Genomic DNA, 26,754 nt, shown 5'->3' on the forward strand with positions numbered 1-26,754 from the left:
TCTTCCCTTCTATTTTAGGTCAAATATCAAGAAACGTTCAAATGTGTTTGATGATTTTAAATGAGAAGTCCAAAAAGCACATTTCACGTATCTAACCTTAAAAACTTGAAAGATATGAATATCTTATTATAGTAACTGCAACTCATCTTCTACGTCGTAAATTTCCAAAAATCCGAAGTGGCAGGGTAAGAAATCATAAAAGTAAGTAAGATAGAGAGAGAGAGCGAGAGGGAGGGGGGGGGGGGGAGAAGAAAGGAGTGAAAAAAAATCTTCGCACTAAAATGTTTTCACTCACATAATTTGAATATCCACAAACTATGCAAGATAAAGAGATACCGCTAACCACTATTGTATTCGTTGATTACACATGAAACATGAATTAATAATCTGCAAACTTCTGACAATGTTACTTTAGTCAACCATCAGTAAGTTATTGGTGGGAAATTTTCTTCCAAAATTCTAAAGTGGGGAAATTCCACCCCACCCCCCTCCCAGGATTTCGCAACCTGCTTAAACAATTTGGCCTAGGTGTGATTACTTAGTCAGTCACTCAGTTAGTCAGGGCTTCTTTAGAGATACATAATATAAATCGAAAAGTGTCTATAGCTAAAGATATTTCTCCATTAGGAAGAGACCAATATGCTCCTCAAGTGGCGGTATGAACGTAATTCACACTTCCCAGACTGGCATCTGGAGAAAGTGACGTGATCATCACCACGTTCCAGACGTCTCCCCCACACATATTCATCTCACAGACCAGGCATACTACGCAGCCTCAAATGAAGGAAGAACAAGATAATTCCACACCATCGAAGATCAAATCCGGGCCTTCGATTGGTAGATAGATGCCCTACCGACCAGCTCTGAACAAAAATGTCCATTATCTATGAAAAACCCATTAACGCTTCCAAGATTTATTAAATTAGCCTTGTAACGTGAATGTCATAGTACGGAATAATTCTTGTATTGATTTTCTCCACCAAAATTTCAATCGACGAATGGAAATATACTGAAATTAGACGTGAACTTAATTATAGGTCTAAACACTGGAATATATTATAATTGAAGAATAAACGATGCGAACACGAATTATGTGAAAACTGCCAATGAACACCATAATGTCCAACAATAAACTTGCTAATATTTTAGTAAAGCATTATTTACTAATGATAAACAGAAATATTTAAGAGCCACCAATCACACCGATACACAAAGGGATTGCTCTACACTTGATCAAGGACCAGGCAGCGTACGAAATTCAGCATTTCGCAACATTTGTCAATGGTGGTAACATTTATATATCATGCAGAGCAGTAGGTTTTAAATTCTTAAATTTAGCACGATAGAAAAATATATAAATCAAATAAAATAAAGCGTTATCATCTTGGTTTAAAAATATCAGCCCACAATACAGGAAAAAGAACAATATTCATCATGGAATCAGTGAGAGCAACAGCAGAAACTTTTTAATTTTTTTTAAACATTTTTTTAGATATTTGTTTTTCCCTGTAGCACACATCACAAACATAGGTTTTCAACACGTGTTCTCAACGATTTCACGAAAGTTTAGATAACGTTATTTCAACTAAATTCCGTTACTTGGTTGGTAGTTTTTTGCTTACAATTAACATGAAATGTTCATTCGTTCAAGCTAAAAAAAAATCACTGAATACGTAAGTATAACGCTGGCGATTGCAAGACCTGTCTGTCACGGTTTCAAACTCCGTTCAAGTTACGAGTATTCTGTGTTATCCCTTCATTATACATTATAACGATTTATCACAAGCTCTTTTAGACTAAAGGGTAGATCGTGCGACATAAAATGGAAAAAAATAAAAGTAAAAATTAGAGCGACAAATGTCATCAATGGCATATTACATAACAAGTATGTGTCTCGTGTATACCACGTGAAGGAGTTTGGTTTGTATGATGTGATATTTTCTCAAGAAATATTGAAACAGTTACCACTGGCGGTTTTAGTTGAGAGATTACTTGAAGATAGAACATACTTTTGGAACGCTTAATTGACTGCAGAAAAACCGCTTCTCGCTATCTATTACCGTTTTTGCTCTATAATGATCAATGTTAAAATCGGAAATTATAGTGGATTTCTATCACTTCCGGTTTTAGTAGAGTTAAGGATAGAGATGAAATGTATTTTTGGAACATGTAACCGAATGCAGGAAACAGCCTGTCATTATTTATTACCATTTTCGTTCTATAGTGATCAACGTTAAAATCGGAAATGGTTGATTACCAGTTTCGGTTTGAGTATCATCTCCATCAATATACTCAATTCTTAACTTTCTCAACCCTCTACATTATCCATTGAACAGTTCTTCAGACTTCTATCTCCCAGCTGGACGGACAGACAAGGTAAACACATAAAGATGTTTTGGTGAACCAAACTCCTGTTCAAAAAATGGCGCCAACGAACTACAGAACACTATTTTACAAGTCAAAATAAAGCAAAAAAAGATATATAATTGCATATCTTTCGGGTTCTAGTCTGGAGACGCGAATTGCACTATGTGCAACGTCCCAGATAAAGAACTACAGAGAAGATCTACCAAATAGTTACATTGATTCTTTCCAGATGGCAAATTAAATCGACAGACGTTGACACTAGCACCACCTATTGGCGTAACAATCGAAACTGCTTGATGGATTCGTAGAGCAATTCTAATGGTACGACGTTGCCACATAGTGAAATTTTTGATCTGTCCGCCGAAGTAGGTCCCGGAGGGTACACCGTTATATAGCCTTTCCGCTTTATTTTGACCTGAAGAGTAGCGCGCTCTGTAGTCCGTGGGCGCAATTTTTACAACACTCGATATGGTTAATTTACTTATATGTAAATCAGTTCTTTTTACGAAAAGTAACACTAGTTTTCAGCTTTTCACGAAAAAATGTTTCTGTTAATATCTCTGTCTGAGATGGAAATGTATATTTTCTTTTACAATTTTCATGTATAAAAAATATCAAACTTGGTAAGTCCTAAAGTCAGATAATCCAGTAACAGGAAAATCATTGTATTTAGTATTTTATTTAAATTCTTTCTACATTTTGTTAACTGTAATATGCCAATGAAGTCGTCTATAGATCGAGAAATAAAAATGAGATTTGAGAGAATAAAAAATATTTTTTGGTTGAGATTAATCAGATCCTTAAATTTTATTATATTGATCCTCTGGTTATCATAATACAATAATTAATTACGATACGATTTTGAGTTAAAATCTACTTGAAACGTTGATAGTGTGGATATTTTACTGGTGCCAATACAGTTAATGACAAACGTACAAGATTTTCGAAAGTTTAAAACATATCTGTGCTACAGGGGTTACATCCAGTTTCTTGCGTAGATAAAACTGTGCTGTTCAACTTTTTAAAGTATACTTGATTTTTACCTGGATAAGTGTTTTGAAATTAATAATGGCGACAAAATCGCACATCAACTTCTCACCGAGACCATGGAACAACAGCAAATCGAACACTTGGAGTGTCACATAAATCACTATAAGAAATAAACCACTATATCAAAGAAGAAAAAAACAAAGCTAGGGAGGCTAAATATTAAACAATATTAAACAATAAACAGCTAGGTAAATATATAAAGGGAAAACGAAATGGTTATGTGTACTTACTGTACTTGTTTGAGGTGCTAGCGTATGCTTGCTCATCACAATTGTGGTTGTCTTAACATCAGACTTTGGTCCACCTGGAGATTTGGGTACGACATCAGTAGAGCTAGCAGGCTTGTTGACTAGCAACTCGGCAGCTCGTACAACATCCAAAACCTGCGAACAAAACCAACGCGATTACCTTTCGAAATAAAATCCAATGAGCTGTCCGTGAACAAACTGAACAATTTTGTTTACTCACTTCATACATAGGGACGTAAGATCCATTAAGGCTATAAGGCTATGCCTATCCAAATATTTACACATCAGTCTTAAATGTTTTAGATACTAATACAATGGTTTTTATTAAAATTGATTTATTTTATAATGCGCTGTTTAAACATTAAACAAGTAATAATCAGGGGCGGACCAAGGGCCAGGAAACCAGGCAACAGCCCGAGGCGCCACAGTTAAGGGGGCGCCAACACGAGCCTCAAAACGTAAATTTTAAAACGTATTTTCTATTGACTTTTTTTGGTTTATATTCTTGTAAAGTAGCATCAATTACATTATCTTTTTCCATCCTACAATGGAGGAAGAGAGTTTCGTACTACTAGGGAGGCTGTATCGACAAATGGAGAGATGGCATATACAAGAAAGAGTGGAGGGGGATTCGGTATTGTTTAAAGCGGACCATGTTCTTTATGAACTTTTCTCACACAATGAATGTTATTGGATTTTATATATGTTACTCTTTTAAAGTGGTAATGAAGGAAGAACAGTGTATACAACACTTACTTTTGATTTCTTAGAAACGACACTGCCGCGCCGAACTGTCGGCCTTTATTGATAGTAGTGTCTAGGAGATGTTATTATTTCGCTATGTACAGTTCTTGCCAAATCATTCATTTCAATAGTGTTTGTGGAATCGAATATATGGACGCTGATAACAGTCGAATGGACGCTTTCTCATAAGGTTCCCTAAATTGACTTTGATATGGTTAACTTTTTTATCAAACTTACGAAAGTTAGAGGATTTCTATTAATATTTGATAAAACCTGTTATTAAGCTTTAGTCTTGTAAGAATGTTCGACTTTTGTACAAATTCATGAGATACATTTTATGAATGCTATGGACTTCAACTACTAGGACCTACATAAAAAGGGTTGTTTATATTGCTGTGCATGAAACACGTTCAACATATGTGAAATGTATTTATTGGTATTTCATGTTGTTAGAATAGATTGTTATATAGTTCGATATATATATGGTAGAATAACTCCTAATGTTATTGATATAACAAAACTATTTTAACAAAAGAGACACTGACCAAAGCTTAAAACTTTACTTTATTTTAAATTATAATTTGTAACTGTTTTGGATATCTAGCATATCCTTCTTCAGACACGATCGAAATTAATGAAAATACAGACATATATATAAATGTTGTTATTATAATTTATTTATATATATTTATATATATATAACAACATTTATATATATGTCTGTATTTTCATTAATTTCGATCGTGTCTGAAGAAGGATATGCTAGATATCCGAAACAGTTACAAATTATAATTTAAAATAAAGTAAAGTTTTAAGCTTTGGTCAGTGTCTCTTTTGTTAAAACAATTAATCCAAAGCCATGAATAATCTTACTAACAAAACTATTTGCAATATAGTAGTAATCGTGTCACCATTAGCAGTATTCAATAAATGCTGTTCGATATTATTTTTGTTTATACATATCGGTACATAAATAATAATAAAAACACAATGTAATTGGTACCATATATATAATTTTAAGTACTAAATATACCTATATCATGTATTTATTTATTTGTATTTTTATGCATTTAATTTTTCTTTTGCCCGGGTGAAAATTTTGCCTTGGTCTACCCCTGATAATAAGATAAGAGCTCCTGAAACAACGCATTGAAGGGTATTTTTTCCGTAGTTTTCAGTCCTTTTCATGGAATCACGAGAATGGGCAGTGACAACCACTCACCCATCGTTCTCATCAGACGAAAACTATTTAAGCAATACGCAACTTCAACACAATACAACGAAGGTGGACGAATGCTGACGAAGCTAACTAAGACTAACCTTTCGGGCGTTCGGGAAGACAGACGCGGTCTTGTAAGAAAATATAAAACAGAAAGACTATGGAAAATTTAGCAGCTCTCATTCAATAGGAAGTTCTGACAAAAAAAAAAAATAAATAAATAAATAAATAAATAAATAAAAAATAAAATAATAGTATTAATACAACAGGGACCTTATTCTGTACTGATCTGAGTTATTGCAACGCAACATTTTCATTTTAATTTGGAATAATTGGCACAACAGTTATAATTGAATCGGTTAGTAGAAAAAGAAGAACATTCCAAAAATAAAGGATAACATTCCACGATAACAATTTCTCTATAACTAAATATCCAATCTCATTACGTTTTTGGAATTTTAGGAAATGAAAGGTCTTAACATACGCTACAAATCTCTCATACAGATATTTTTACGTAAGCAATGGTATTTCCGGTGAGCAGTTTTACTTTTCGTTTTTCAAAAGTAACGTGTTGGGGAATATTCTCCTTTTTCTACTCACTGATTCAATTGTTTGTTGTATTTTGTTCGCGTTTCGTTGCGATCCATAAACTAGGTGAAGAGCGATATGTAATGAGGCCATAGGTGAGGTACAGTTCCTTTTTGTAATATTCCGATCTAAAAATAAATATTTCCGTTATATATATATATATTATAATAATAATAATATACTTGATTGTGCGCTGCTGCACTACTGCCTTATATTAGCACGGTGATATGCGTTGTTGTGAATGAAGCGATTAAATTTGTGTGTACGATCTGGGGAATTTATACTTAAATATAGGGGTATATATGTTTTTATTTGTTTCTTTGAAGTGGAGTGACATAAATAGATCTACTATGGCATTACCGTGAAACTTAGTGGACGATCTCATTGAAAACGAGACATATTTCACCCGTCTCACATTAGAGAAAAAAAGTTGAATAAACGACCCACACCATCGCTCTTGCTTGTAGTAAAACATAAAAAGCAAGTAAGACATTTCCAATGTAAATGGTGGCATACAATAGCATGGTTAACTGGAAGCTCAGAGAGAAAAGGGGCTGAAAAAAGTGAGAGAAACTCAGTTCACTGACAATAGTCACAAGGGGTCTGGGCCCCTTCCTAGCCACCCCCTAGCTACGGACCTGATTTTCGGCTACCCATTTCGAAACTTCACGCTACGTTACTGTTCATAAAGTAAGTCCTAGAAACTTAGGTTTTAAAAGATAAACTGATGTACAGTTAGCGTTTCTGTTTCTACTGGAAGTCCGGATTCTAAGTACTTTTCAGCTTTTTTATTCCTCTCTCTCTCTCTCTCTCTCCCTCTCCCTAAGCTCTACCAGGCCAAAACTAGAATAGTTTCTTTAAATATACGCCCTGGCCAATTTCCTTGCGAAACCTACTACTTTGATAGTAACATTTTATTTGTACTTCACAACCTTACAAAACTGATATTAGTATGTTTATAAATAGTGTCAATCACTGTCGATGACAAGCTGACATCCTGAAAGAAGCCACATACAACGCTAACTTTGATGATTTAAAAGCTGCTACTCAACGCATTAGTGATGATAGGATTTTGCATGACATCTTTCAGACTATCAGCGTACTTTAGAGGGGTCACTTCCAATAAATACCCAGATATTTTAGTTTTGTATCATTTCCTTTTTACTGAGATAAATGCTTACGCCTTTTTTGACTCGAACAATTTAGTATAATTATTTATTTGTACACTTTCAGTTATTTATTTGTAAAATTAATAATACATCACGTACCTTTTCTGGCGTTGATTTCTCCTTATTAACCTCATTCGCAGGTATAATCTTCTGTTGTTCTGCTTTCTCCTTTTGTTCACGTTCTTCCTTTTCCCATTCGGCGAGTTCTTGCTTCATTTCTTGTTCCTAGGGAAAAAAATACATAAAGTAGAAACGTGGCTATAAAACAATCTACAGACTTAATTAATAACTAAAAACTGAGAAAAGGAAAGGGTGATCGGTTGGAGCTCGTTCAAATAGATGACACGTGGTCAGAGTTCACAACTCATTATGGACTCAATGGAACCAAATAATTTTCCAATCGTGATCTCCACACGAACCAATTCACGTTGCTAGTTCAACATATAAAATACTGTGCCCCAACGGGAATCGCATTCGAGACCACGCGTTCCAACCATTCGATTATTCCCTGGGAAAGAAAGTTCCTCCTTTAGGGTGTGTTTTCATTAGGTGGTATGCTTCCATACGAATGCACAGGCCATAAGAGAGCAACCTGTTTCCATAGGAGTTGATCTATGGAAATCTGAGGAACGGCAGAATGGGTAATTTGCGCGCGCGCGCGCGCACACACACACACACACACACACACACACACACACACACACACACACACACACACACACACACACACACACACACACACACACACACACACACACACACACACACACACACACACACACACACACACACACACACACACACACACACACACACACACACACACACACACACACACACACACACACACGTGTAAGTCACAATTTCAACATTCAAAACGGTTATGAAGTAAGCTGCAATATAACAAAATAACATATATATTTATTATTGCTTTATTTCAAATTACTAACAATTCTTAACAATCGGTATTCTGGACATCTATTGGGAAACACGTGCACAAATTTTGAAGGACACCTATGAGCAGCTGATTTTTTGTGAATTCCGTTAGCTTACAGTATTACATGTATTGTAAACAACAGGTGTATTTGTTGATATTGCTGAGATTGTACAAATTATGAGCCACTTATATATGAAACAGTGGTCTCCCTCTTGATAGGTGTAATGACAGCGTAGCTTTCTGCAAAAATATACTGAAGTTAAGCACTACAGTTGGTGTGTTCGTGTCCTATGCTACACCTACATATCTCTGGACACTGTTTGTTTTCGTAACCAATCGTACAAGTTACTTTTCTTTCAGATGTCTACAGTGATACATTACTTTGAAAGTGTTAGGTGCACGGGAAACTGATGTTGTTTCGCTTATAATGCGAAATAATGCTGTACACATCCAAATGACAACTCTACTCAAGAACACAATGCTGTACATCAATGAGGATGCATTCAGTATGTTAATGATACTGGGTGAATGTCATTAAAATTACAGTGTGGCAGCGGTGTTATACGCAGAACACTATCCTGACATACGTCCTCTCTCGCCTCACTATTTCAGTGTTTAGCTGATTGGTTGAGCCGTATTGGAAGCATTCATCATGTATATGGTGCACTAGGACTCCTGTTCTTGTACGTAATAACAATATTATCATCGATATTTTTGCCACGATTGCAGAACATTCACGCTCGTGACCGTGGCGTAAGTCAAAGCGGCGTTCTACATGTACTTCATCAACATCATTTATGTCCATATCACACTGCATTGCACCAATGACGCACTGCGATCGATTATAATTCAGTGGCCACAGGCCAAGGTACAGCAACAGCCAGAATTTTTTTAGTTTCTGTGTATAAAGGCCTGGTCAGGCTACGTTTACAGAAGACGAGCAGGCTAATCTTCATAATGCGCATTACTGGTCTACCGACAATTTCCACTGGTTACATGCAGCGACTAACTAATATTGGTAGAGTGTGAACATGTAGGCTGGAATCGTTGGTCAATATATCACTGGATCCTGGTTTTTCGCTGGAGCATTAACTAGTGCGCGATTTAGTCATTTCCTCCAATTTACCTGTCGTACAAATATTTGGATACAATTAGGTGGGTCCTGTGCACTGTCCGTGTCAGCTGACAATTTCCTGGCCGGTGAATTGGGTGGGGTTCAGCTCTAACATTTCCACTGCTGTTTTCTGACCTGACATGTATGGACTGTTTTTTCTGGAAGCGTATAAAAGACAGTTTATCAGGAAAGGCCACTAAACATACCAGATATGAGACGTTTAGGATTTAGGATTTAGATTTCTGGGCTTTCGGCATCTATGGTCATTTAGTCCATCGGGTATGAGATAACGTCCCTTGGCGACCACACTATCCGGGGAAAGGGAAGGAAGGAAGCGGCCTGGGATCTATTAGTTAGGTATCACCCCGGCATTTGCCTGGTGTGAATGAGGAAAACCCAGGAAAAGCTCATTCAGGGTGACTGGCCTGAAAAAGCGTTTTGCACTTTTTCGACCGAGTGCCCCCACCGGGAATCGAACCCGGGACCGCTCGCACCGAAGGCGAGAGCGTTGGCGACAGATATGAGACGAAAGCGTTCCAAGCTATTTGAGGAGAACTGGAACTCGTACATCACACATTTTTCTACAAGAATTGCTCCCTACTTAGCAACTAACGGTGGTCATTTCGAACATCTGTGAGCTTAGTGTTGTACAATTCTGTCTCCATGATCGTATCCACTGTTCATGTCGTCTAAATGAATGATTTGTGTATCACAACTCATAATGTATCAAAAATGTTACTAGAATTAGTGCATATTGCATATTAGGTTTACTCCATTCCGTATATGTCTACTCAGTGTATCATTGTTTTATTTAATGTATTCTTTTCGTCTAAAAATAATGAAATGAAATTTTTGAGTTTTACGTCCCACGGTTATGCCGGTTAGGCTAAAGGAGACGGTGATTATGGGAAATGAATGAAATGGTGGAATGAAGAAAGTGGGAGGAAACGGGAGAACCCCGAGAAAACCCACGCACACGGTGTTTGTCCACCACAAAGTTCACTTGGCGGAGGCTGGGTTCTCAATGTCTATTACTAATTGATATGTGCATCACATGGGCTATTAATAACCTATCTAACCATTGGTTTTGCATTTACAACCACCACCTTGGTTGCCGTAATAGTACAGTCTGAAGAATTATGTGTATGATCGTTACTACATTCATTTCTTGTTATGGATGTTAGTAATGTACTAGTTGCTTTTCCAGTTGTCAACGTCGTTGTTACACGATTATTAGAACGTAGTTGAAACTGGTAGCAGGCATTCTCAAAGCATAACTACTGATATTACTAGTACTACCAGTTCCCAAGTATTTTATGATGGTTTCGACCTATCTAATACAGGACCGTGGTCCTGACTCGCTATTATTGCACTTACCTTAGCCCCGGATATCTTATCCTTGGACGTCCATAGACATATTTTGTTTGCCGAACGTTCTCTAACAAGTTGGGACGTTTCAAACGATTTGTTACTTCCACTATATTACTATATGAAATATCGAAGGTAGGTTATATTCCCTTACAGTGATAACTCTGAGGATACTGTTCCCGCTGCCAATGCAATGGGTTGCACCCATTCCTCTTTTGTTGTCCAGAATATCGTTTGGTAACCGTATCTTCAAAAACCTTGTGGATATGGCCATTGAACGAAGTTACAGATACACCATATATAAAGGCATACCTTGCAATTTAGAATTCTCCAGGACCTCATGTTAGAGGGGCCCTAAGGGCAAACAAAATGTCCCAACATTTTCTAAATCAAGAACTTACACCAAAAGATGTATATTTTACATTCTATCTTCATCGATTTCCCCTTACCTGCTTTATAGTAACCGCATCATCATCATCCCTGTCCAAACTGGAAACACTATGGCTCACAGACTTCGTGTCTTTACTCAGTTTTCCTTCGGCTAATAATCGATCCACTTCAGCCTTGTCATAGCCTGGAAAACAATACGTTGCATTACATGAAATCAATAAATAAACTTTATAAACATATTATTGACGTTATTTTCCTATCTTTTGTAGAACAGACTAAGCATCTGTAGTCTCCCCATGAACTTGCGTGGAAGCACGTAACACTTAGGACCTACAAGTGGTAGACCATTCTTGCTAATCTACACATCTACCGGTATATACTAACTAGCTACGGAATAGCAGCAACGTCGTGCAGAGTAGGGTTGCGCTACATGGTACTGATTGATATCGACTGTCAGCAAGCGAAATATTATCAGATTTTGCAATTATTCCTATTACTGCATTTAGCACAGATCAACAACACTTCGTATTTGTACTTTGGTGAGTTGAAATTAAAAAAAAAAAAAAAAAGTTACAGCACTGAATTAGTTTTAGTTTTAAATACACTTAATTTTAAAGTTTTATATTATAATTACGTTAGAATTGAATACATATTTGAACTATTTGAATCAGTGCATTCACTGAAGAACTGGATTCTTTAGAGTATCATTATATTCTGATGCTAACTGCCGATGCGGCGATAGGGTACCACCGGCTCGCCCTTTTGTGTATTAGTTACTTATGCGACCCAATGAAGGTGTCTATATCTTGGGATCGGGTGTCGTTAGAAGTCAAGAATTTGGCTCTGATATTCACCTATATTATTTACAACTACATATGCTTGCGATCATAACCATAATGCTTAATGAGTATTACGTTCAATAGAAATTTAATTACTTCCGCTCGGGTGTGGTTTCTTGGAATCGGCAGTCAAAGTGCCTTATACTGGAGGAATTTGGTCGATGTGCAAGTTAATATCTCTGTAATGAAGCTCTGTAATAAGTATTCAATTCCTGTATACCCTAATCCTAAATCTCAGTTTCTAACTTTGACTATTCCAGCTTTTGAAATACAGTTAAAAAATCTCCCTGTAGCTGCTGTAATGTCTTACTAGTCTCGTCCAGCCACGTAAGACAAAGGGCTGCGAGATAAAGTTAGAAATCCTGGCCGCTATTGTTTAAAATTCCAGAAAATAGGAGGGTTTTATTCTTGGCTGTCCATTCTGCCCGGGAATTGAAAAATGACCGTTATTTAGAAGAGTCCGCTTTTTAGAAGCGTCGGTTAGGAGAAGTTCCACTGTACAATCATGAGATCCTTATTACACTTTCACATATCTCACCGAGTGTACGTACGGAAAAGCTCTAAAGACGTTACTCCCACATTAATACAATGTTGTGTTATAATTAAACAAGAAGTTGGATAAATAATATCTGAAGTTCAAATTATGTCATTTCTACGACGATTTATTGATACGAAGGGGGGTGATATCACTGCCAACGACAGCCGTAAAACTCTGAAAACTACTTACACTTAATATCCTGAAGACTTGGTCAGCCACTTTACACAACTTTCAATTTAAGCACTAAATATTCACAACTCCATATTTTGTTATTGGCTTTGGTTTTTCCATACTTTTTAATATTACAACGCTAATATACTGATATCCTCTGAAACATCATTGGCTGTTGAAACAGAAACCACCTCGAACAGAGCACTACATGTTTTAACAGATATAAGCCTCATTTGCTGGCTCATTTTCGCTCATGTTATGTATGAACCTAAACAAATAAAATGAAATGAAAGTTTTGTGTTTTACGTCCCACGGTTATGCCGGCCAGGCTAAAGGAGACGGTGATGATGACAAATGAAATGGTGGAATGAAGAAAACGGGAGAACCCCGAGGAAAGCCACGCACATGGTGTTTGTCCACTACAAAGTTCACTTGGCGGGAGCAGGGTTTGAACCCGGGACCCCATGCACCAAAGGTGAACGCTCTACTACTGAGCCACTGCGGCTCCGTGAACCGAAATGGAAGATAGATAAGTCCAATAATAGCACAGTTGTATGTCCATGGTTCCATTTACGCTTAATAATAATAATAATAATAATAATAATAATAATAATAATAATAATAATAATAATAATAATAATAATAATAATAATAATAATAATAATAATAATAATAATACGAAGAAGAGAAAGAAGAAGAAAAGAAGAAGAAGATAATAATTTTGGAAAAGAAATTTGCCGGAAGACTATGTTTGATTCTTAAAAGAAAGAAAGAGAAAGAAAGTGAATACGCACCTTTAGTCACTAATTTCACAAAAAATAACCAATCGTGAGCTTCAGAGAATTGTAGTGTTACGGTAAACTTAGGTTTATCGGTCCTATCATTGCAGTAAAACGTTTGGTGGCTACTGTCAAGAAAATATCAATTTCGCCGCAAACCATACAGCGTGGACAACGTTAAAGTGTGGGATAATTTGTATGACTTCTCCCATACCCGATTAAATATACGTTTGATAAAAGCTCCAAAGAAGACTATATAGAGCCCCGAATGTGGAATTTACGGTAAAGAACGGCGACATCTGGGCAGGATTTATCTTATAGGACTACTGATTGATGTGAAGGAACTAGCACTATTAATGACGATGTACCACTCCGAAAACTGCTTCCACTCAACATACCTCGAGAAAAGGAAAATAAATATACCAAAATTTCTGACAGTGATTTGATGAACATGAAGGATTGAATATTTGTCACAATCTGTACAGTTAAAAGAACTGAATATTATTGAACCACTCCAATATTTTTTGCAGAAGCAAATTAAAAAAACGTTTGTCAATAATTGCCGCGGGGAAAGCAGTGTGGTAGAGAGCTCACTTCTGGTGCGTGAGGCCCCTGGTATCATCCATGTCCAAATAAGTTTATGGTGGTCAACATCATGTTCGTGGGTTTTCTCTGGATACTCGTTTCCTCGCGCATTCTCATTCCACCGATTCTTCCAATATAATTCACTCGCCTAATCATCCGTCTCCCTTAGCCTAAAGGGCATATTCGTGGGACGTTCAACTGAAAGATTTCATTTATTTTTTTCACATCTCCTTTAGACTAAAGGACATATTCGTGGGACGTTCAACTGAAAGATTTCATTTATTTTTTTCACATCTCCTTTAGCCTAAAGGACATATTCGTGGGACGTTCAACTGAAAGATTTCATTTATTTTTTTCACGTCTCCCTTAGCCTAAAGGGCATATTCGTGGGACGTTCAACTGAAAGATTTCATTTATTTTTTTCACGTCTCCCTTAGCCTAAAGGACATATTCGTGGGACGTTCAACTGAAAGATTTCATTTATTTTTTTCACATCTCCCTTAGCCTAAAGGGCATATCGTGGGACGTTCAACTGAAAGATTTCATTTATTTTTTTCACATCTCCCTTAGCCTAAAGGGCATATTCGTGGGACGTTCAACTGAAAGATTTCATTTATTTTTTTCACATCTCCTTTAGCCTAAAGGACATATTCGTGGGACGTTCAACTGAAAGATTTCATTTATTTTTTTCACATCTCCCTTAGCCTAAAGGGCATATCGTGGGACGTTCAACTGAAAGATTTCATTTATTTTTTTCACGTCTCCCTTAGCCTAAAGGGCATATTCGTGGGACGTTCAACTGAAAGATTTCATTTATTTTTTTCACGTCTCCCTTAGCCTAAAGGACATATTCGTGGGACGTTCAACTGAAAGATTTCATTTATTTTTTTCACGTCTCCCTTAGCCTAAAGGACATATTCGTGGGACGTTCAACTGAAAGATTTCATTTATTTTTTTCACGTCTCCCTTAGCCTAAAGGGCATATTCGTGGGACGTTCAACTGAAAGATTTCATTTATTTTTTTCACGTCTCCCTTAGCCTAAAGGGCATATTCGTGGGACGTTCAACTGAAAGATTTCATTTATTTTTTTCACGTCTCCCTTAGCTTAAAGGGCATATTCGTGGGACATTCAACTGAAAGATTTCATTTATTTTTTTCACGTCTCCCTTAGCCTAAAGGGCATATTCGTGGGACGTTCAACTGAAAGATTTCATTTATTTTTTTCACGTCTCCCTTAGCTTAAAGGGCATATTCGTGGGACGTTCAACTGGAAGATTTCATTTATTTTTTCACGTCTCCCTTAGCCTAAAGGGCATATTCGTGGGACGTTCAACTGAAAGATTTCATTTATTTTTTTCACGTCTCCCTTAGCCTAAAGGGCATATTCGTGGGACGTTCAACTGAAAGATTTCATTTATTTTTTTCACGTCTCCCTTAGCTTAAAGGGCATATTCGTGGGACGTTCAACTGAAAGATTTCATTTATTTTTTTTCAATATCTGACCTATTACTACTTTTTTAATTACGTCACTTTTTCTAGGAAACAAAAAAACGCTACATAAATTGGTTCAGTTAGAAAAGTATTGAGAAAAGAACATTAATATGAGATAATTCATTTCTAAACTTGACTATATACGTACATAAGAATTACTTACGTGTGTGTAAAAAAAAAAAAAAAAAAAAAAAAAAAAGAAAAGAAAAGAAATACATACCTTTACATACGACAAGTTTAATTTCATTTCCTGAGTTTCTAAGAACATTAACTGCCTCTTGATGTGAGACTCCTAACAACGACGTACCATTCACTTCCAATAACCTCATTCCAACCTACAAAACAAAATGATTCAGTCACTACAACGCTAATGTTCTAGATTTCCTTAGAATCTACGTAAAAGTAAAAAGAACTTAGCGAACTCTGCTTTTACCTCGAAATCTAATAACATCAAATTAATGAGTGCCGTGTGAGTAATTATATTTCGTGGTAATTTTTGTCTACAATATATACAGGCCTACTGTAGCCTGAACAAAAGCCATGCTGATTGGAACGAAGCGGTCGGTGTCAAATATAGAAGTAGAAAGGGAGAAAATAGAACAAGTGTCTAGTTTTCGATACCTGGGTAGTATTATTAGTGAAGATATGAAGTGTGAAGTTGAAATAAAAGCAAGGATAATGAATGGCAAGAGAAGCCTTTAGGAGAAAGAAAAGACTATTTTGTGGACTTTGAATAAAGAGTTGAGAGAAAGATTCACAAAATGCTTCTTGTGGAGTATTCTACTGCATGGGTCAGAAACATGGACATTACGCAAAAATGATGAAAAGCGATTGGAAGCTTTCGAAATGTGGATGTGGCAAAGAACAAAAAGAATTTGCTGGGTCGAACGGAAAACGCGGTCGAGGGTGTCAGAAATGGTGGGTTAGAAAATAATAATTTTAGATATTATTAACAGGAGAAAGGGAAAGTGGTTGGGATATTGGCTAAGAACGAACTGTATCATGAGGGACGTGCTAGAGGGTATGGTGGCAGGAAAGAGAGGGAAGGGGTGAAGGAGACTGCAATTAATGGGTGATATCAAAACAGAAAAATTGTACGTGAAGACGAGGAGGTTAGCGGAAAACCGTGGAAGCATGGAAGCTTCTCAGCTGCGACAAGTGACTTGCCAATAATGGCATAATACACTGTAAAAAAAAAATGAGGTGTTGAAATAACATAAAATGACTACCACTTTAGCGTGTTACTTGTGTGTCAATTCAGCACAAAGACATCGCCTTTCGAGCATATCAAAAATAACTAGTTACTACCTGGGTGAATTTGCATTGGTATTTATCGTTTAATATGAGCAAAGCTTTACAAAATATATTTGGCACTTCTGCCAAATAATGAATAATGTTCTATGTTTTCAGTAATCGGTCACAATAATATTGTTGTAAACCTGTGAATCATCTGACAACAGTTACACAGATAGCTGTGCTTCCATCTGTTCTCTTTATCTGTTATTCTTGTGTCTTAGCACATATGAACATAAGATGGCAGAATTGTTGCCTGTGTTACTGTTGTCAGACGATTCACAGGTGTTTGCAACAATATTATTGTGACCGATTACTGAAAACATAGAACATTATTCATTGCTTTGCAGAAGTGCTAAAGATATTTTGTAAAGCTTTGCTCATATTAAACGATAAATACCAATGCAAATTCACCCAGGTAGTAACTAGTTATTTTTGATATGCTCGAAAGGCGATGTCTTTGTGCTGAATTGACACACAAGTAACACGCTAAAGTGGTAGTCATTTTGTGTTATTTCAACACCTCATTTTTTACAGTGTACCTATGGTTTTATATAAGTGATAACAGTAAAAACTATGTCTCTTCCTAAATTCTGTTTTTATAATCAACATGCAAGCTATAAGATTTTTTTGAACTCGTTTTACATTTGAGTTCAGAAATAAATTTAGCAATATGCGCTAGAAACAAATTTTTACCTAATTTAACTTTACATTAACTTTTTTCCTATACGTGATCAATTCCAATCAGTTAATGAAAAAAAGTGTATGTATGTTATTCACTAATTATCAATCTAAATCTATAGTAATAAACATTACAGTGTGTTAACTGCAGATTTAGTTATAATAGCAAACAGTAATTCACAGTAGACCTATCGTAATTTAATGACACAAATATTATTAATTTTAAATTAAAGTACTACTTTATACGAAATCACTGAATTAGAAATAGAATCTATGTAATTTATTCCTCCCTTTACAACTTGTCATTTCGGCATATTGTCACACGAGCTTTTCTTTTTTCCCCACGACGTAGCATTTGTTACTGCTTCAGCTCTTCTTGAAAGATCACAGCAGACGTGAAACGCAAAATTTATCTGGTTTAGTCGCAGGCCGGCAGGCAACCCCAAAATGTGCGGGAAGGGAGTAGAAGTTAGGGGGGCCCGATTTAACCATATTATAGTTCATCACATTATTAGAGATCATTTTCAAGCCTATCGTGAAAATTTTGGGGGGGGGGGGCAGTAAAAATTTAGGTGGGCCCGGCCACCCTAGACCTCCCGTGGATATGGGTCTGTTTAGTCGAAATAAACAACTTTCTTTTTCCGACCCACACACTCATGTGTGGTGAAGCACAAAAACAAGGTAAAGAGGAATGCTGTGACGTTGTTTGAATTGTTTTTAAGAATGAAATTGGCAGACGTTAACGTAAAAACTGGTACATCACCTTAGCAGCCGCCCGTGTGATATGGGCTGTGCAGGAGACGGTGTTAAGTGGAAATGCGCTCAACACAACGATGGTTCAAAAGGTCTAAAAGATAGGACTGCACAAAAACTAGCCTGTTTACATGAAAAGACACAAAGACGACGTCAACCTGTACTTATTGCTGAAGCTCTTGAGGATTCCATAATAAGGAAACCAAAGATATCGAAACGGCAATTGGCACCGCAGTGCATCTTCATCAGCTGGGATTTGTTAATAGGCGACTGAGATCAGTTCCTCGGGGCCTTCGCGGATTAACACGGCAAGCAGCACATAGACATCTGTTGAACACTTCCGGAAAATTCTCACGATCTAGGTTTCTAGAGACGAATCGTAACTCGTTATGAGAAGTGGATCTACATGATAACTCCAAACCACAAAAATCAATGGCTGCAACCAGAACCAGAGGCTGCTCCAGTCCTGCAACGAGAATCTCTGACATGAAGGTAATGCTACGCATTTTGTGGAACTCTCGTGGATCTTTGCACTTGAAACAGTCACGCCTCTCCATCGCAGTCCAGCCAGTCAACCAGACCAAAGACGACGATGACCTGTAGATTAGAAGTTAATTTTTGGTTCAGGATGTCGCTATCATGCTCTCCAGATCCCCTAGTTGCGGTTCCCCGTATGTCAGTGGTGTATTGTTAATTCGAGGATTGGTACAGATGCTAGGAACAAACGAAGTACTTCAACTACCATTGTCATCCTAGGTGAGCGTTTACCTTTGAGTCACAGACGTGATTCATTTTAACTAAGGAACTTCACATCAAATTGATCACAACGATAGTCCGCTGCATGCTCGACAATATAATAACTAGGCGCGTCCCTTCCACATAAACATCACCGTGACTAATACCAAAACGACATCGACCTGATTAACAGGTAAAACTACTTGCAACACCATACGTCTTAGTCTTCAGAATCAATAAATACAATTAACCAATGAAGATACTATGACATCAACAAGCACAGTTTATCTTGGAATATGAAATGTATCTTGGAGTATGAACACTCTCCCACAGACTTTGCGTCCGACATGTTTCTCAACTCAGAGGAATTGGACAATGAATGGCGAGATTTCAGCAGCTAGGAACCCTTAAAACCTTATTCGTACCTATGTGCCATCGTGCGAAACGTTTCAGAACTACCAGCAAACTTATAGTGTTAATAGACATAAGAATACTAACTATTACTTTCCATAACCATGTGTGAATTCATTACGTAGAGGTTTGTAAACTATTGTACCTTGAGTCTACCATCCCTCTTGGCTGCTCCTCCTGAATTGATTTTGGAAATGAACACTCCCTCGTCTCCTCGGTCGAGGGGATTCCCCCGATGGCCCCTGAGACCTCCTTTGATATGCATACCTAGCTTCTCACCTTCTGCTTTCACTATTGTCAATTCCTGCAGAAAAAAATTAACCAAATTTCATTATACCAGAGAAAATTCATACCCAATATAATAATATAGCTTTTACTTGTGTAATATATATAAATTCTATATATATAAATTCTAATCTTACGCAATGATCTAACATCAAAACAAGAAAAAATGAAACAACCACAATTTTACACAATTGCTTAGGTACATAAGTTAATTTTTTATAATATTTCGAAAGTGCATAAACTGTTCTACTATACTTTGCAATATGGAGTATCGTCGCTGCAGAATATTATTATTATTTTTGTAATCTATTGGAATAAATATGTTAAAACACGTTTTCTGAACATCTTATGACATCTTGGCCTTTGTAAGATCTGATATTATGGAAAAGAGCAATATTTTATTAGCGCTGACTGTTTCATTTTATAGTCATCAAGTAAATTCTAACAAATGGTGGAGTGAAATTAAATTTCCCTGTTTTACTTTGCAATGTTAAGAGAAATGGTTTTAGCTATTAAATGACTAAGATCTAAAATGTATATTTCTTGCTTACATAAAATGAAGAAATAATAACTTCTTGGATCTGATTTTCTTTAAAAAGGAATTAAACATAAATACTGGAGAAGTAGTTCCAATTTGTTTTCCAAATTAAAAGATAAATCAACAATAATATAATAGTATTGTTAATATATCAATAATACTAACAAAGTTTAAAGTTCCTTGTCAAAATCGACGCTACATGAGACAGATATCTACAACTTAAAAGTGGAATTCGAGTTAAATACACTCTTACATAAAATTAGGTGCATATCTTCCGCAAAAGCAGAAGATCGTGTTTAGAGCAGGGACTAATTTCAGAAAAATTTATACTCTTTGTCCCACACATCCTACAGTATGATGAAATCAGAATATTAGAACAATAATATAATTAATTTGTAAACACTAGAACTGTCATCTCTAATTGATAAATCAAGCTGTAAGCCCGACTGGTGCTTTGGGTCCCACTTGAATAAATAAATCCCGTTTAATATGGCCTTCAACAGAAAGTTAAATTACAATAAACTAAAATCTTTTGTCATGCCATATCTGAAAGAAGTACTGAGAAAGACGTTTTAGATCTAGCAAGACGCTCTTCCAACCTCTAAGATATGAAGATTTAAAAATCTTTCAAACAGATGGATTCTTCTACAATCCTTTAGCAATCTTAGATCTTAAGTTCTTGTTTTTATTATTATTATTATTATTATTATTATTATTATTATTATTATTATTATTATTATTATTAGAACACATCAAATATATAAAATTTATATCACAAAAACGGCATATATAAATTACATTGACCCGTACTTGGCATCCATGATTTGTATCTGGATTAAGGTGATTAGTACTTCCGAATACTGTGACAACTTACGAAATTCTGTATTTGTTTTCTTATGCTGGATTATAAAATTTCGACAAACTGTGAGTTCTCTAAGTTCGAAATTATGTGTACATATTTTATTATTAGGACACTATATATATACACACTGCAGCCTAGAAAGCTTATACGAAGGAGATAAGTCCCTTTAGGCTTTCCTTTACGCCACTGTCTGTATATACAAGTTAGGACAATTCTCCTTATTACTGTACTTTCTGAACCGTGTCAAACAATAAGCACGCTGCAATGGCACACATGATAATTTTATCCTAAAAGGAACAAAATTTTGTGAAAAACAAACCACAACAAAGAACAAGATTGGGGGAAATCAAAATTGGCATGTGCAACTGTACAGATCTTTTCTAAATATACTTATTCATCTGATACGAATAATAATGGAAGTATAGAATAATAATTATTTTATTAGTAATATAATTTTCATTGAAAATACAATTTATCTCATAGCAATCACAGGGAACAAAATAACCGGACTTAGCCGAAAATAAAAGCTTTCTCTTGGATATGGCTAGCATATGAAACGCGTGATACCCGATGCGAGCTCATGTGGTTTGGATCCGACGTTAAACTGCAAGATAGCGTCTTGTCTAGCCTCAGTGCTGAAGGGGAGATTAAATTCCAAACCAACCAATTCGAAAAGACTGTAAATATTCTCTCTCTTTCTCATTTTAGAGGTTATCGTGTCGCGAAGTGAACAGAAAGTAATGTAGACAATCAAATTAAATCAGTCTATAGCAAGAGAACTCATAACAGAATCAGGCTATGCAGATTCTATTATGAACACCGTGTAGGTATATTTTCGCCACTTGATCGTTTCAATCATTAATCATCAGGCATTTGCATGTTAGGAACTTCCCTTTTAGCTTTGGATGTGTAAGTACGTTAAGAACCTGACATACTAAAAATAATACAAAATTTACCTTTTTTTTTTTTCTTATATTTCGTAAGTGAACGGAGATAATGAAATGCAACTTACCACAATCACAAATAATGTTACTCTACAACAGAAAATATGAACGTGAAGAATTTTCAGTGTTGCTATCCATAGAAATTACAGTGTTGCCAGAATAACATTTCCTCCAAAAATCTAAGTTAAGGCAACGACCAGAGGAACAAACTCAACTGCATTTGATTATGTATCATGTTGTCCTGGAATCTTGTAAACTAGTTTTTAAATAATAGTTGTATTTAGTTTGTAATAAACAAAATAGTTTTAACATAGAGTTATTAAACAATAATGTTATTTAAAAAGTAGTTCACAGTATACCTAAACAACATGATAGGTAATCAAATGCAGTTGAGTTTGTTCTTCTAGTCTCTGCCTTAACTTAGATTTTTGGGGAAATGTTATTCTGGCAACACTGTAATTTCTATGGATGGCAAAAGTGAAAATTCTTCAGGTTCATATTTTCTGTTGCAGAATAACATTATGTATGATCGTGGTACGTGTATTTCATTAACTCCTTTCAGTTATGAAAAACAAGCAAAAGAAAAATGGTGATTATTTTTAGTACGTTAGGTTCCTAAACAAAAGATTCCATTTCATTTCTGAAATTAAATAATTACCTTTAACATTCCATGCTGACTGAAGAGGATAGGTTATTATGCAATTGAATAAATGGTGGAAGATTTGGTGGAATGACAAAGTAAAGAATATCCAGATATAATCGATACCACTATCTCCTATGGCCTGGGAACGAACTTACATTCATTTGTGGCAAAAATGAAGGTTAAGATGGGCCATCATGCCCTTATCAACAAACTTTCCTTTCTTTACAAAAGATCTGACACTGGGAAACTACTACTACAAAACTACATAATACTGAAATAAATAAATAAGTAAAATAATATTTACAAAATACGAAGGTAAAACTATTGCGAAATTCAATGCACATTTTCCTTATATTTTCAGTGCAATAAAAAGCACTATCTACTGTTAATTTTCGTGGTATAGATTTAAAACTTTCACAAGCATTAGACATATGTTTAAAAAATAAGTGACAGGACTACTAGCAACTCATGCCTACTTACGGAAACAGGGACATACTCAATCTCGACCAGCTTGTAAAAGGTAAAATGTGCATCAATCAAACTACATTAGAAAGCAAGATTTACAATCGATATAAAACCAATACATTTTAACAATACTCACACAAGCCAGAAAACCGTCTTTGCTTAGCCAACAAGGAGAAAAAATATAGACACTACACAAGAACTACGCAAAAGGGTTTTACAATTAGTAGTGCTACACATTTTACATGTTGTATACAAGAGTTTAATGAGTCTTGATGAAAACCAACAGATAAATGATTTATAGCCAAGAGGTTTAGAAGCATGATCAAATAATATAGGGCTTCTCATAGGAGTCGGTTCAGTCTCTCTTCTTTCTCAAAGCTAATTAGCAAACTCAAACATGTCAGTTTCTAGTATACATAAATAGAAAGAGATGGGTTGATGACAGCTCCTCGATACCGGCACTTAATGCACACATACCGAAACCTTCATACTAATACAACGTGTCTGAAAAGTTACAAACTTCACAGGAGAAAGAAAAGCCTATTAGTATTATATCAGTCTTGTAAAATTAATGAAATACTAGCTGAACCTGCGCAGTCTACAAAGCGAATTCTTTTTTCATATCTCAGGGTTGTGAACTCCTCAGACAACTAAATAAATTATGTTTTACTTCATTTTATTTTGCAAACAGTCCTTGGACCTCCGACCTTTAAGGTAAGAGTAAGTGCGTTTTCGCCTGACTAATAGAATAGAATTCTCCAAAAGTTGGCCCAGTGATTACGCAGTTTACAATGAACGTAAACTTCGTTTAGGCTGGTTATAGGGTGCATCAGTATTTTCTTTCTTCTTGCATGCAGTACGTAATAAGCAAATATCTTATACATACAGTCAAAATATTCCAAACAATAACGATTCACCTTAGATTGGAGAAATGGTTATTTATCGTTTTTCATTATCATTTTGGCCATGAAACAACCACCGGAGAGATATACTAACCCGGTATACAAATGCGTGGAGTTGAAAAGTATGCTAGGTTTATATGTTTATCCCCAATTATTTCGACAATGAGATCTCGAAAACCACACGTGCTAGAAACGTGCCGGTTTCGCCAGTAGATTCAAAATTTTGTGTAGATTGTCCAGTTCTCATTCAAATTTTAAAAAACCGTGTCGTTATTGTTCTATTCAACATTTCAGCGGCCGTTTTGAGCTCATAAGATTAACATTGTTGCAGGCCGAAACTATAGTTAGGCAACCAGTAGATAAGTTACGTATGGCGGGTGACGGACATTGCAGGCGCTTTACCTAAATCTGAATGGCAAAACCTATTGCATGCTGGCAACTTCAAAGGCCTCAAGAGACGCAATGAGGCGTACTCGGACGGATATGGATTTATTAGAAGAAGATATTTTCAGTTGATATCGTGTTACTTCTACAAATTTGCTATAAACTCACTCCAACATCTATACATAGCAATTCACTTCCTTTGTGAGTTCCCTATCCTTTATTTGTGTGAGTAAGGAGACATGCACAATGGGAAGGAGATTCATGGTCATAATAGAACGATGTGCTGAGTAGACAGCGCAGGTTCAGCTAGTTATGCTTTACTCTTTTAAAATTTCAATACTTCCAGTGTACCCATAAGAAATATAATACAGAAATAACGCCAGTTTTTAAATATTCGATTAGAACTGAACAATCTACACAAAATTTGCAATCGATCAGTGACACCAGCATCTTTCTAGAGCCTATAGTTTCTGAGAACTCACTGTCGACAGGATTGGCCATAAACATATAAACGTAGCATTTTAATATATAGATTATACGTGATATTTAGAAAACTTAAAACCTTTTCAAGTATGTTTCTCTGATTCAAAGAGTGTAAAAAGAAAATGAAAGAAAGAGATGGGGAAAAAAGCTCGAAACCTGTCTTTCTTTAAAACACATGTAAGTTACCTAAAAACTATTACGACGAAATTCTGACTTCAGATGCTATTGAGACTTGTCTTTTAACTGTCAAAATATTTTCTTTAACCTTTTGGGTTGTTAATGCTATTCTGCAAGCCAAGGCCATTGATGCTGGTCCGATTTTTTAGGAAAGTTCAAATTTCATATAGTTACATAGCATAGGTTCTAATTAGCTTAGATGCATGAAGAAAGAAACAGGATATGTAGAACAGAAGAAAGTTCCACAGAACAGAATATGGATAATTGTTCTTAAATTACCATCGTGGTATGTTCATTTTCATTTACATAATTATTTTTATTTTTCTCCAAGTATGCTTCTTTTTGTCCTTGCCCGCGGCGCATTATAAATTGGCCATTACTGATATATAGAAATACCTTCTTTAAAAGACTAGCTCAAATACTCGTTTTTCACACTGAGAGAATATGTTTATGAAGAGTATTTGAACCAATTTTCACCTTAGTATACGCATTTCAACGAAATTGTAATTATAAAAATCCGTAATGTCACCCCTCCCTCACGCCGATGGGGAATGAATTTGGATTTAAATGGCATGGGGAGTATCACTATTCCTCTCAACGACTCTGAGCACTATGGACTAGATACTAATTTCCGTTGTTTTCCTTTTTTTTCATGTCACACCTTCCTCCCAATCCCCATGCCGACACCGATAAATATAGACTTGAACATAATCAAGATTGTCACTATTCATCTCAGCGGCCCGAAAACTGGATTAGACAGTAATTTCGATCGTTTTTGATTATTTTTACATGTCCCTTCCCATCGCCAACCTTTCCACTCTACATGACGATAATGTGACAAAAGCTTAAGTTAAGCCATGCTCCATGTATCAATCATAAATTCGATGCGGCCTAGAAGGAGATGGTCGTCAAAAATTCATATTTATATACGAGGCGCGTTCAGAAAGTAACTTCCGATTGGTTACTTTGCGTGAAATAGTGAGGGCAGCATTACCATCTTTGTACACACGTGCATGGTAGATCAGTCTGCATGATAGACTGAAGGTTGTCTGATCACTAGTTCCACTTTTGTAGCGTTTCAAAATGTGTGCTGCAATAGAAAACTACGCTAAGCAGTTATTTATAGGGAACTTTGTGCTGTGTATGACCAACTATGATGAGTCAAGGAGCTGTTTGTGAATGGGTTCGTTCATTTAAAAGTGAATGAACAAACACTTATGACGAAGCAAGGAGCAGCAAGCCATTAGTGGTCACTGATTAACCAGAGCCTTATGTATCAAAAATTATTAAAATCTGTCCAGTGGTGTAGGAGGAGTTAACCGTCAAACATTCTCACATTTCTTATATAAACTACATCTTATCTACGGATAAAAAATTTTGACGATTATTAAAGAAAAAATGGTATTGACTTTTCTCCCCTTAATATGACTAGTTATGTTGGCAGAGATGCAATTTCCACGAAATATGAACGATCAAAAAAAAATAAATAAATAAATAAATAAATAAATAAATAAATAAATAAATAAATAAATAAATAAAATAAATAAATAAAAATAAAATTAAAAAAAACATATATATTCAAATGTAACAATACGCAATG

At 35.8% G+C, this 26,754-nt stretch overlaps 1 protein-coding gene across 6 annotated transcripts in view; it reads right to left on the reverse strand.

Annotated features, from left to right (window-relative positions):
- The window catches only part of LOC145684216 (protein lap4-like), a 378,403-nt gene that overhangs the window by 69,851 nt on the left and 281,798 nt on the right, over positions 1–26,754 (reverse strand). For all 6 annotated transcript variants that reach the window (XM_081756295.1, XM_081756294.1, XM_081756297.1 and 3 more), the window contains exons 25-29: positions 19,617–19,775; positions 15,819–15,933; positions 11,254–11,378; positions 7,485–7,610; positions 3,648–3,800 (exon numbers count right to left, since the gene is read on the reverse strand). In XM_081756295.1, coding sequence (XP_081612421.1) covers positions 3,648–3,800; positions 7,485–7,610; positions 11,254–11,378; positions 15,819–15,933; positions 19,617–19,775 — 678 coding nt within the window. The remainder of the gene's footprint in view (positions 1–3,647; positions 3,801–7,484; positions 7,611–11,253; positions 11,379–15,818; positions 15,934–19,616; positions 19,776–26,754) is intronic.

This window comes from Thermobia domestica, chromosome 4 (assembly GCF_964235325.1).
Source record: "Thermobia domestica chromosome 4, izTheDome1.hap1.1, whole genome shotgun sequence".
Lineage (NCBI taxonomy): Eukaryota > Metazoa > Arthropoda > Insecta > Zygentoma > Lepismatidae > Thermobia > Thermobia domestica.